General features: G+C 34.9%; 1 protein-coding gene across 2 annotated transcripts in view; it reads right to left on the bottom strand.

The window, feature by feature from the left end:
* Positions 1-13,764, bottom strand: part of LOC147070755 (uncharacterized) — a 282,231-nt gene that overhangs the window by 217,683 nt on the left and 50,784 nt on the right. Inside the window, exon 3 of one of the 2 annotated variants that reach the window (XM_085949174.1) lies at positions 11,842-11,898. In XM_085949174.1, coding sequence (XP_085805300.1) covers positions 11,842-11,898 — 57 coding nt within the window. The remainder of the gene's footprint in view (positions 1-11,841; positions 11,899-13,764) is intronic. The other variant, XM_085949175.1, reaches the window with a different exon arrangement.

Here is a 13,764-nt window from a genome sequence, read left to right as displayed (position 1 = left end):
GAATTCTGATATTCTTGGTAGTATTGACGAGTGTGTCCCTGATAATTATCTTAAATCGGGAGCATCAGTTGTTTGTTCTCCCAAGGTGCAGAAATAACCTATCATCGGTAATGCCAATTGGGAGGGCAATAATTCTGTTCAACCAAATCACTTCGGACATCGACATATTCCACCAGCGTTAGTATGAGTATAGGTGGGCATTGTTTTATAAATTCTTTAAATAGGGCCTGCTTAGCTAATTTGGTGTACCTTCTTCCTTGTAAGTATCTTATTTATATAAGTATATATATTTTTTTGTATTTACACCTGTCTACTGTCTAATATCTTTTATATACTTAATACTGTTTAAATAATATGTCTTTGTTTCTGTCATGTTGTGAACGTCTTGAATTAATAATTTGTAATGTTCACTACATGTATAAAAAATGAATATGAATCACATACGTCATATACATAGACTTTGAGAAAATGATATAAATAATTATGACCTCACCGTAAATTAAATCCAGAGCCTCCTCCGCATCCGGCTAGGACGGCTGGTACGTTGAGCTCGTGCTTGAAACTTTAACCACTGGTGGGCATGATTACATGGTACATGCGACTTGTTACACCTACAAGTGGTTAACATGTGCGTGTGGTATTAATCAGGGTTTAAATAAACGTGTTTTCGTTAAAACGTTTGACAAACGAAAGCAATATTTTGAAGATTATTGAGACATGAAATACATCTTCCAAGGGTTCCACGGGAAAATTGTTTCTTTTATCCTTTTATAATTTTGTCGAAATAATTTTACAACATTTTCCTATTCGTAAATAGGTATATAGATGTCTAAATTAGTCACAATGTTAGTTCAAGATATTTTGAGGAGATGGCTGTATTTGTCAAAAGCTTCAACATTCGAATAGGTATTTAAAAAAAATACTCACTTACAATATGGCCTTACTATGAAGTATCTCTACAATATAATATACAGCCCACTTGGGTTGGGAGCCACTGGTTTATTTCCAATCGTAATAAGAATAATACTACTCCACACATGCAAAATTCCTTTCTCTTTTCTTCATTTTCTCTCCCGGCGAGTGTGAGGGCGACGGCAACAGTGTCGTCTGTTGCATTCGCGCATTCAAATCAGCTCACCTTATAAAATAATAATTCGTTTTTGATCTGCCCCCACAAAAAAACCCCGCGTATATTTTTATTTTTACATGCAGTGTCGTAGGAGAATAATTGAGAACAAATTTTATAATAAGTATAAAATTTCTTTTATTATGTTGTTTTATTGAACAGTGTTAGTGTAATTTGTAAACAATATCAATGTTTGTAAATAACGATTCCAATAACTAAAGGAGTCGCCTATACTTCCGAAAGAATCTGACACCATTTATTTACTTTAAAGTGCTTGGTAGTCAATGCATACTTTCATAGGTAAGAGAAATACATAAACGAAAGTCCGCAATAATCAATAGTATCGCAATGTTGGTCGAGTTATTTTTTTTAAACTAAATACCATAACTGCCTATCTATTTGCATGGTAATAAAATCTGTATACATACGTAAAGAAATGAACAGTGATTTATTAATAAATAGAATACCGTTAGGTTATACGCCAATACAATACATTCTGACGCAGGGTTTTGAATGTGTGAGTATCCTACGAAAATTAACCATTCATTAAAGACGTGCAATGGTGTCTGTTGCAACCTTCAAATACACCAATATTGAATGAGCGTCGGTGTATACACCGAGAGCAGTTGTCAGAACGAAATACAAGCGTATTCTTCTACACTCGAGATCGGTTGCCTATTACTCCACACCTGTTGGGTATTCCAGTTCCCATTATTTCTGAGTTCCCCGTTTTTAACAATACTCAATATTTCAATGTAGGCAGATTGACGTTATTGCCATATTATTTTAATCACATTTATCCGTATTTTATATATTTACAAAAGACTATTCATATGAGCTGACCTTGGCAGTCCCATGTGTCTATGAGCAGGGTCATTTAACTATATTCTAATTGTTCGCATGATAATATGTCCAATATCAATAAATAACAATACTTATACTTGTGTAATTTACCAACAATAAAATTATTAATACGCCTTAATAAATGAAATCAGTGGATCTATTCTATACACAAGGCGGCTATCGACGGTAATTTATGATATTTATGTATTGATGCGATTAATTGTTACAATAAGTTAACTGTCTAAACTGTCAATAAGCGCTGTGCTTTTAAAAGCCCCTCTCTTGGCTTTGTTAGCTTTTAGAGCGAGGCGAGATAGAGAGTTTTGACAGTTTAGACGGTTAACTTACTGTAACAATTATAATAAGTAGGTACCTTAATACATAAATATGATAAACTACAGTCGACAGCCACCGATAGCCGCCTTGTGTATAGAATAGACCGACTGGCGTCTAAAAAATATAATAGTATTGATCACTTATAGTATATTTCAATAAGGCATGATTACCGTACCTACCTACACTAAATTTACTACAAAATCTTACAATAGTGGTATTTTCGCATTAATGCTCCACATGAATATTTCTCCAGCCATCTCCAGCCATCAGCCAGTTAGCCAGTCAGACAGTTTTACAGACAAGAGTGGATTCACCCAGCTAATGTTGATGACGAAACAAGTATTTAGCCTACCGTATATAATTATGTACCAACTGCAAATTAAATCGTTCAGTGTACAAAAATGAGGATTAGCCCGATTAGCGTGAGCTTTTCCCCGGTAAATTGAAAATTAATCGTGTACCTAAAATGAAATAATTAATACTGACAAAAAATAGCTACGCCAGTGGAATTATTCCAATATAGACCCCATGTGTTCTAAATTCAAACGTCAGAAGGAAAATATGGAAATACCATTTGTCGTAGTAAGCTACTGAATATTTTCATCTCCTTTTGATTACTGAGATCAACCCAATTTACATATTTGTTAGTACATTAGAAAGAGACAGTATAACAGAGAGTAGTACCCATCATTAATGCGTACGAAAAAGAAATTGAATTTAATTGTATGTTCATATATACATATAAGTTTGTGCAAAGAGAAGGAGCATTAAAAATTACATGACTTTAAAAATTTCAATAATAGAAAACATGACTTTAAATTAAAAATACAGTAGCTTAATATAATAAATGGAAATACTTACATACAATGTAATATATTCATACAGGTCTAGGCAAACTTTTTGGATGAAGGGCAACATTAGGTATCTATACAAAATGAATGGCGGGCCGCAAGTAAAATGCCATTTTTAGACATAATTTATTATTGATTATGAAAAAGGAATTTCAACATAAAAAATCTCTAATAGCCAACAATTTATCTACTGAGAAGAATGAAACTGTTTTATATTTTTCAACATTTTTTAAATTTCAGGTGTTAATTTTGTAGTTGAGATTCTTAAAACTGCTTGTAAATAAATGTCCATCGGTTATACTTGATCATAAAGAGTTTTTATTGATATTCGTAATTCAAAATGTTTGTTTACATAATATTATGTAGGATATTATGTAGGTTTTGATTCAAAAATAACTAACATTTTCATTTTCAGAGTGTTGTAGAATTTTCAGATTTCTACTAGATGGTTCAATTCCTTAAAATCAGTACCAGCAGATCGATAATTTCAAATTCTATATTAGTTTGAACAAAAGCCAACGATTATAAAACAATAAAATTAACAAGTTGACAAATTCTTCAATGCATTATATTATGTATTCAAATTTTATTTCAAAAAATGAGTTAAAATATAGAAAAAAGTATTTTTTTTCAGAAATACGATTAAAACTCGCGGTCCCTATATAAATACTTGGCAGGCCGTAGTTTACCCAGGCCTATATTAATAAATTATTACTTACTATAAATATTAGATTTTAAGAAGAATTTTAAAAGTTTTCCACTGGTTTGATCATCTCACCAAACAAACTTTAATTATTATTAACCTTCATATTATATGTATTTTTTAGCAGGCCACAAGCAGGTAACAAAAGTGAAATAGTCGCAAACATCCTGGCTTTGAAAATATCGCATAAATATAAGGATACCGGTTTACACACTGGACTATGGGAGGAGAAAGTAGAAAGCAGAAACGTAGCAGAGGAAGACGCCACAGAACCTTCGAGATTGGTACGAGTGCATCTCCGCCGAACTGTTATGGATATATCAGAACATAAAGCAAAGATCTCCCTAATGTTAGCCGACACCCGATAGGGGATGACACATGTTCATTTCGTTTAATTGCGTTAAAATATTGATATCATAAAGTTTAAAATAATACTAATATAAATAAATTATTGTATTTCAAAAATGAAAATATGTTTTATTAAATTTAATATTTCTAATAATCCCCCAGTAGTTTTCAAACTGTTTCGTTTCAGTGGTCTTCTGAATATAAATATTCTTTCACAGTGCCGTAATAATGTACGTATATTATAATATTATTATATTCGGAAGCTTGTTAAAGCTTTTATAAGGTTCTAATTGAAAACTTTCCGTCCAAAAATCCGACACCTATTTTACTTTTCCAAGCTGCCAGGCAAAATTGTTCGTATTAGAACCATTGGCAAGAGGTGTTTCTCAGTGTCTATGTAGGTAGGTAGGTACAGTTTTGAGAAACCTGTTATTTATCTGTTTCTCAAAATATTGACGAAAATAAAGTACAGATTTCGAAAAATAATCGATTCGAGTTTTTGAAAGAAAAATAAATCTAAAAGACACAACATAAGTACCTATCTAAAATAAAGGTCGGTCCTCTAAAATAAATGACGAATAACCACAGTGGTGTAGAGGTTTTACTACACTCTACAATAATTGACATGTCTTAAAATGAGCATAGACAATAACGAGCTCACGCGGGTTTCCTTTCGTAAAGACCCACACGATATCATATCGACACACATCTAATCGCAACCTGGCTGAAAATATAATATTAACGGGGGTAGTTGACAAATACCACCACCCGCTATCCTAGTAGCGGTAAGTTAAGAGCAGTTTACATATTTTGCTATCGCTGTGTGAAAGTCGAAAATGAAGAGTATCTTTGCGAGAGAAATTTCACATTGAAAAAGCACTAACAGCCAAATAACTAAATTGTGATATACCTAGATACCTACCTAACTGGAGTTTTAATCGAATAAATATTTATAATTATTTAAAAAACAAAAACACGCAATGGGGGAGGAGGTTTCATGTCTAAACTCCTCCAAGAACTAAAATAATACAAATTATTCTTTGTACCTCTCTTTCGGTATTCTACGCCACGCAAGGCCTGTGTCAGTTAAACTCACACATTGGTACAACCAATACACGGCGTCTAATGTCTGCGCTAATATTTTAATGCGGCATGTATAAAAGACAAAAGAGCGCGGACGACACAAACGGGCACTACAAATTATGATATTAGACTACCACGTACATATTGTTTTTCAATTTGTGTATGCGTCAGAATATGAACATAATAGGTTGAGCAAGTGGCTGACATCCATTTCTCGTAAAAACAAAATCTGTTAATATAAACTTCCACTCTGTGGAGGCCCATATGATCCTATTATTGGGACATGGTCGGTCCAAGCGCATTCGATGGACGTGGATGCAACCGGTTGCAATCATTCGTAGGTGAGCATCCGTAGTTATAGCTGCAGGCCAGTTTTTCATAGTTTAACTCAAAGTTGGGAGTGTCTGGATATGGGGAATGTTACAGCGCTCGAAATGGAAAAGTTTACGAACCGGAGCGCTTGACATTTTTCTGAAGATATTTACATAGTTATCAAATTTTGTGTGTATTTCATAAATAATAAGTGTGTTAGATTTTCTATTATATGGCCAATCTAGCTCAGATGGTCGAATTATTTTTTCCACGATACGAAGCGATAATTTTACCGATTTTACGAACAGGAACGATGCTCCGGTGAGTTCCGGTCCATTTCGAGCCCTGGGAATGTATCAATCTACCTGAAAAGTACCGTATTCCAAGGTTAAAGCGACGAGAATCTATAAGTAGAATGCTGAATATAAGTAGACACCCCACACAATTCTTCTGTGTGATTTTGTGTTAAAAATTAAAAAAAAAAAATACCTAGGATTTGTCTGTTTTTGTTTTAATTTTCTTAGCCGAAGGTTTATGGCACATAGTACCGTTTAATAATAATTGGTGATGTTTAACAATTTATATTTTTTTAGATAATTATTCGGTTCTTGTTTGTTTAACTTTAGTGGAAGCCAGCGGCAAACAAATTTTGAAAAAGCCGATATACCTACTGGATTATTTGTTTTGTTAGGTTAGGATAGGTTATCATTCTTGAATTCATGAGTTTTGCCGAAATCAGCTCTGAAAAAAATTGCTCATGTTCCCGCCTGGCTTCCAGAAAATAGACTTTTACCAATTATTCAGTAATCATTAGTTTGCGTCAAAAGCATTTGGTATAATGGAGTTCTGCTACGTGAAACCAATATTTATTTTAGTGAAATTAAAACAGTATTTTTTAAAAATTACCCATGTTCGATATTGCAACACAAAACTGTGAAGAAATGAAAATACGTTTTCATTTATTTCCTCCCATTTCCGAAAATGTTCCAATGCACACAACAGCCACAAAGAAACTCGCGAAACGAAAATCGATAACGCAAACAAAACCGCGCATCAAGATGCTTAATCTCAAACGAAAACAGCCCTTACTAATAAACACACAAAGGCTTATTTCGTTCGTCAATACTTGTCAAAGATGTTATCTTTCAATATTAGCCAAGACCAGTATCACTTTCAGAGTCGTCCAAAAGTCAAATACTAAGCATGATTAAATCGACTTTATTAATACGCGTAATAAGGGTTGTTTTACGATAAATACTATTTTTGGTTATGACGTTTCGTATACTGGCATGCGGAGGTGGTAAACTGGTGTGTATTCATTATGTAAGAACAAAAGGTTCGGGTGTAAAGCGTTAAGCATGGCTCTTGTGTTTTTTTTATGTTTGTATTTTACAAGGGATGACGGTGAGGAGAAGGGATTTGTAATACGGGGTAAGAGACGTCAGAGGTAGCAGTGGCTCGGGGGAACGTTATTGCATGTATATTAGAGAAAGCAATTAAATTAAATGTTATAATTAAGTACCTACTGAGCAACCTTCCGGTTCTGAGTTGCTAGTTCGAATTTCGAATGACAATGATAGTGACAAATTCTCTTAGAAAGTGAAAATTTATATCGTAACCATTGTGATATATATTTTTAGCATGTCCAATTCTAAGAAAATTATATGGGCTTCTTCAAAGTGAAAGTTGTATTTTTTTTTCGTTTTTACTAGAAATGGATGTCAACAACTTGCTCAATCTAGGTATTAGGTCCATACTCTGGATCCAAACACAATATGTGATATTTCAGGATCCATAAACTGTAACCGTTTGACCATCGTAGGCGTTATGACAAGAGAGTCAAAAATCTGACGCTTAAGTTATTCTAAAGTCAGCTACACAGAATGACGTCTCATGGGAGTAGGCAGATTAACCGTCGCTTGGGGTGGCAGTTACTCGAAGGGTGGCAAATCTATATGTGCTGTAATGGTTTTATAAATGCGTTTAAAAATTAATAAATCTAAAAAATCTTAACACCACTGCACATGAATTTACTGAAATATGACTGTCATGGCCCCAACATACTGAAGCGGGCCCCCCTACCAATCACTATGGTTAAATGCATCTGACGTTCTACAGTGGCGTTTACTAAATGGTATTCGAGGTCAATAAAAATTCAGTGTGGTTGTCGACTATTAACATACATTAAACCAAAATTGCATCGCACGACCATGTATTCACGTGTGCTCATGACTTCAAAGTAAAATAGCGACTTTTTTTTTTACTATTAGATCATATTTAAGATGTCTGTTTATCTCAATTATGTGGTCGACCCACCACGCCGGGCCCCCCTGAGCCCGGGCCCCTAGGCTAGACCCCTGTCAGCTCCTCCTTGTGGGGCCATGATTACTATATTCTAAAACATTCGATCGAGAAGTTCAAAAGAATACTCTTATATGTAATAAAAATACTTTATGCGGTCATCAAATGTGTAAAATAAATATAAAAGATAAGGCTTTAAAATTATATAAATAGATTATATACAACGTTTAAGGAATGTTCAGGCTAATGCTTTGAAAATACTATAAAATCTCCATTTTGACCTTCGTTGAGCATGTGTTAAGAGAATCGTATATAGGTACAATTGAAACTGAAGTGAAGAAAAAGTGAAGATGACTACGATAAAGAGTGGATAGTGGATACCTACGTTTAAAAAATCCTATGTTTCACAGTTAACCTCGTCGCGAATCATCCACCACTTATACCCTTCTGCTTATCAAACCAAGATCTCACCTTGAAGGTTGAAAGGGGTCCTTAGTATTTATCTGGTGTGAACACTCCACGTCTAGCTTTAAGCCGCGGGCCGCCACTGGAAAACAGATACGCACTCGGGACTAGCTCATTTTTGGCCGAATTTTAAAATAGAGTTATAAAGTGTCGACTATTTATAAAGCATAACGTGTCCGGAAACTTTTACGTATGCAGTTCGCCGTATCACACTTCACCGTGAAATGTTGTTATCAGAAATATATGGTCGTATATTAAAGACCGTTCAACCTTTTTCGGTCGTATAGTTAATAGTACCTACATACTAACATAAAATGCATGTCTAAATAGCCGATTTACTGGATTATTTTTTTTGGTTAGGTTAAGTTAGGTTTTCATTCTTGAATAATTCATGAATTTTGCCAAAATAAGCTATGAAAATTGAATTATTGTTCACATTAAATCTAATGAAATTGGAGACCATTTAGGGCTTGCGCAGACAGAGAGCGGTCAGGCGGTCTGCGTTCCGCGTTCGGAGTTCGGCGTTCTTTGTACTGTATGGACTTCATACTGTATGCCGTATGGGTACACAGCCGGCGGTCAGACCGCGCCGGTCAATTGGAACGGTAGCGTTCTAGAGTTCTATTCCCGGAATTACAAAGAACGCCTTACCTCCCGTCCAGTCCCGTCATAGGAATTTAAGCAGTCAAACGGGACCACCTTGTACGAAAAAGCAAGGGTATGGTTATTATTAAAAAAAAAAAAAAAACATAGAGCGAAACCACACGGGGGAGTGAGTACGCAACAGCGGTGCCTTCTCACTTCCACTCGCAGTCGGAATATAGCGGTCTCGCATTATGCAGCGCCTGTGTCACTACAACGTTTGTACACAAATGGAACGCAAATTGTTGACCGCCACCTGTCTGCTGTCCCTAAACGCTAGTGGTCAACGGTCGGTTGAACGCAGAACTCCGAACGCTCTCTGTCTGCGCAAGCCCTTATAGTACACGGTCATCTCTTTCCGGTAAGAAAGCTCACAGCGAACACTGCCACGGTGAAATGTTTTGCGTATAATTTACATGTAACCCCTAGCGATGTTAACATTTTTAGTGATGCGCTGTGTATTTTTGTTAAATTTCTATTTTATTGTTTAATTTATATATTTCTTGAATTATTGATGTTTTTTTTTTTAAATTAATTTTGCTATAAAATTATTTTTTCATTTGTTTTACCTACTAATTTGATTTACCTGTATTTTGATTCTAAATGTCATTTTGTGAACGTCTTGAATTAATAATTTGTTATTTGCTCAATGTGTCTTTTTTTAAATAGATAAATAAACAAAAAAACATGTACGTTCAGTCAATAATAAAACAGAAATAATTTATCCCTGGTTTAAAACGTTTCTACTTATCGCATCGAATTGCGAAGATGACTGCAAGGATCTGTGATATCATACGAAAATAGTATCATCTGACTACTAACACGATGGCCACACGGCTTAAGCATCGGGCTATAGTGTCGTGGGTCCAGGTTCAAATACTGGGGTTGGCAAGTACACATACTGTTTTTCAATTTCTGTATGAGTCAGAGTATGGACCTAATAGGTTGAGCAAGTAAGTGGCTGACATCCATTTCTCATAAAAACAAAATCTGTTAATACAAACTTCCACTCTGTGGAGGCCCATATGATCTTATTAGGATCGGATATGGCGGAAAAAATAATACGTCGCCGAAAAAAATAATAATTAAACTGTTTTGCGGGGTGAAATTTACACTCAATTACGGCCCTGCGTCCACGCGCACTCTTTTTTATACGCACCTACGTTTCTGTGCAGATCTCAAAAGATACGGTGGGCGAATGAGTAGCTGTAGTGAATGAATGGAGCTGATGATGGTGCTGATGATAAACAGGCGGAAATTCATTCACAACAAAAACAACATCACACTTCCCATAAGGACGGAGGACATTGTGTTGACAAACGGAATGACAAAAAAAACTACTTAAGCGTCTATCCATCCATGTCTTTGTTTTATTGTCGAGTAATCAGGAAAATCTGGTATACACCAGCTAACTAATAATCGTATGCCAGTTGAGTGCTTCATGGCCTTCATGTACCTACCTACATACCAACACCAACCATCAATATTTCCTACATCTTTGAAGCATAGTGGATTTTTCTAATAGGTATATTCAGTGGCGTAACAATGGCTGTACGAGTTGGGCATATGCCCTGGGCGCTGCTCGTATAGGGATGCATAGGGATTGCAATACCGAATGAAAATATCAATACCGGTTTTTCGTTATTTCTTATTGAATACCGGTATTTCTAAAACATAAGTAAAAACTGAAGTAAGTGCTTATAAATAAGTAAAGTTATTAAAATCTTTTAAAAATATTATTTTATAGCAAAAACCTACATACCTACATTTATTATGTTGACATTTAAAAATATTTTTTGATCATAATTGTAGAACTAGTGATTTTTTACAAATAATTTGAATATATTGATAATTTTAACTAAAGCCCTCAAAAAAACATCTAGTTCGTCAAGTGAAAATAAGACCGGCTGCAGGAAAAGCTTCTTAAATTCAACGCTTGTACAGTCATCAAGAATTATAGAATAATTGAACATTTTTGTCACGGATGTTTTCTATTTCGAAATAGTATTATGATAATTCATCGCGACAAATACTTATATAAATATATTTGACGAAATTTGTTTTATTATTTTTTCACCTCTGTTGGATTCACTCAATATATTTGCATTTTAGCAGCACATAACTAATAATTATTCATTAACGAATAATAATATAATAATAACATAAACGGGTGTGCTTTCTTAATAGCAAAAATTCCGGTATTTTGTATGTTTAAAACCGGTATCTCGATATTGATAAATACTGGAATACCGGTTTTGAAATACCGGTTTTTAAATACCGGTATTGCAATCCCTATGGATGCTGAAGTCGTTGTACGTGCAAGAATAAAAAGATAACGGAAAATTTCATTCAAAAATTACCAAAATATGAGGGAACGAACCTTATAACTATCATAAAAAGTAATGTTTTATCGTAAATAATGTGTTTATGTATAACTAAATAATACCTTGTCGATTATTGTTTATCGATTGTTTAGTCTTTCATCTTGTTAATTACAGTGTCGAAGGGTGTAGGTAGGCTGTTAAAATCCGCAATAAATAGTGCACATTAAACTTTATCAGTCATACATATTTGTTTTCAATGAAATAAGACTACAATTTACTGATGGTGATGTTGGTTAGGTTAGGTTAGGTAAAATTCAAAACCTTACCTAAACAAACCGTACTGGCTTAGGTATGGTATGGGCGATCCGACAAAAATATGAACACATGAACATGGACATAAATCAATATCGCCGGAAATGTTGCAACTCTCTTTCGCCCACACAGGCGGAATCATGCCAAGACAATGTATCTCTATAGTCTTAAACTATGCAAAATAATTAAGCTTACCTGACAGGCAAGATGGCTGACCTCCTGAGCTGAACGATGATTTCAGTTGAGAGAATCCTGAAACATAAAAGCAATAAATTAATATAAAATAAAATCATTACATATAAAAAAACAGATCATATGAGAAACGAGAACACAATAATTGATAATAAAGAGGCAGGTTTATAGATTTTGATAGTGTTTTCCCGGCTTACTCCAAAAAGACGAACCGGCCTATTAGTCTGGACTTTCATCTACCAGAGGATTTTTCATGAACTGGGTGTCAGCTCTTTGTCTTGTTTATAACCAATTATATATGTTTGAACAATGGTTGTGGCTTGAACACCACTAGGTTCAAAAAATAATTAGAGATTGTTTCTTATAGTTGTATGTATTTCCAAATATGAATATTACATCTTGTGTATCCGCATGCATGCCTCTCCTAGCTCCTTCTATTCTTCTCTTCCCAAAGTTTTCGTCTATCTTGAGGGTTTTAAGGGCATTCTTGTAATCGTTTAGTGCCCTCGGGTACGGCATTTGTCCACATGCCAAACAACACGTCCATTCCATTACCGTTTAATATACTTATTATTCTAATTGTGCCATTCCCTAGGGCCTAGCGGAAATCGACCACCATCAAGGCGATCTTAGCTTTGTCACCTGCTACCGGAAAAAAATATTGGAGCTGCACTCGTACTAATCACGGAGATTTTTAAACCACGAAATGCGGCGTCGTCCTCTGCTACGCTTACCATTGATCTTTTCTTGAATGACGTTGGGGAATGCTGTACTTTTGTCCTCTCATAATGTGGCCGACCTGATTTTGATACTACGCAGAACTTCTCGGTCCTTTCCCATTTGATTGAGAACTTAAACATTTGTCACGTGGTCATTCCAAGGATTTTTGAGGATGCGTCTCTACAGCCACATCTAGAGAGCTTCAAATCTCCGTGACATCACTTGGTTTAGCGGCTATAGTAAAAATTATATTAACAATGGAAAAAAATGCCAATCCCGGGACCAGTCATTGGATTGTCAAACTGTAATCCCGAAATCCCGGGATCAGAATTTTGGCTCGAGATTGGATTCCCTACTTATTACTTGTATGAGAATATGACATAAGACTAGAGGTAAAAATATTATTTTCTCGATTGTAGATTGGTAGATATTTGATAATTTAAATTGGTAATTTCGTCAATAATGAATGCGCCTAGATGTGGAAATAATCAATTACAGTTTTCTGTTCACTTTAAGAAATGTCAAATAGGGGAACGCAAAAATATAATTCGCATGAAATATAATACTCAGGAAATAACAATATTCACCGAGGTTAATGAAATCGGACCTTTCCTTTACAAATCTGACTTGACAGCTACTAACTTGTACAGCAAAAAATCTATACGGATCTATCGTTAGACTTGATTTATTATTCTCCACAATACACTGTAATGAATATTTTATTTGATTTTCTTGGAATTCTGCGAAATAGTCACTATAGTGCTTGTATCATGCTATCAGGGATGAAAACACAGATAATAAATAGAATTCCGATAGGCTATATACCAATACAGTCAATTTTTATCAGTGACGTCTCTAGACAAAATGCCGCCCCTAGGTAGTGCCAAAATGCCGCCACATTTTTTTATACAGCACTTTTTATCACCCTTTCATGATTCCAATATCTAAGAATTGTGTTGTATGAATACATTACTAACAAGATGTAGGTACAACACTTAATCTAATTTAAATGCCATCTCTGCTTCAATAGACAATATTGCGAGTCTACGGTTTCAGAAAGGTACATTTAAAAATGCACCTGACAACTTCCAAAACTCGCGAGTGACTGGCAAACATATATGGATACATTTAAAATTAGGTATGCACGTGTCATTGCTGTTCACCAAGAAAGTGACGTCCAAGGGACAATGGAAGCAAACTAGACAT

The sequence above is a fragment of the Rhyacophila brunnea genome, unplaced genomic scaffold (assembly GCF_057557595.1).
Source record: "Rhyacophila brunnea isolate RB1 unplaced genomic scaffold, BYU_Rbru_1.0 scaffold_21, whole genome shotgun sequence".
NCBI classification, from domain to species: domain Eukaryota; kingdom Metazoa; phylum Arthropoda; class Insecta; order Trichoptera; family Rhyacophilidae; genus Rhyacophila; species Rhyacophila brunnea.
The sequence above is the reverse complement of the archived record's forward strand: the minus strand, read 5'-3'. Positions and strand labels throughout refer to the sequence as shown.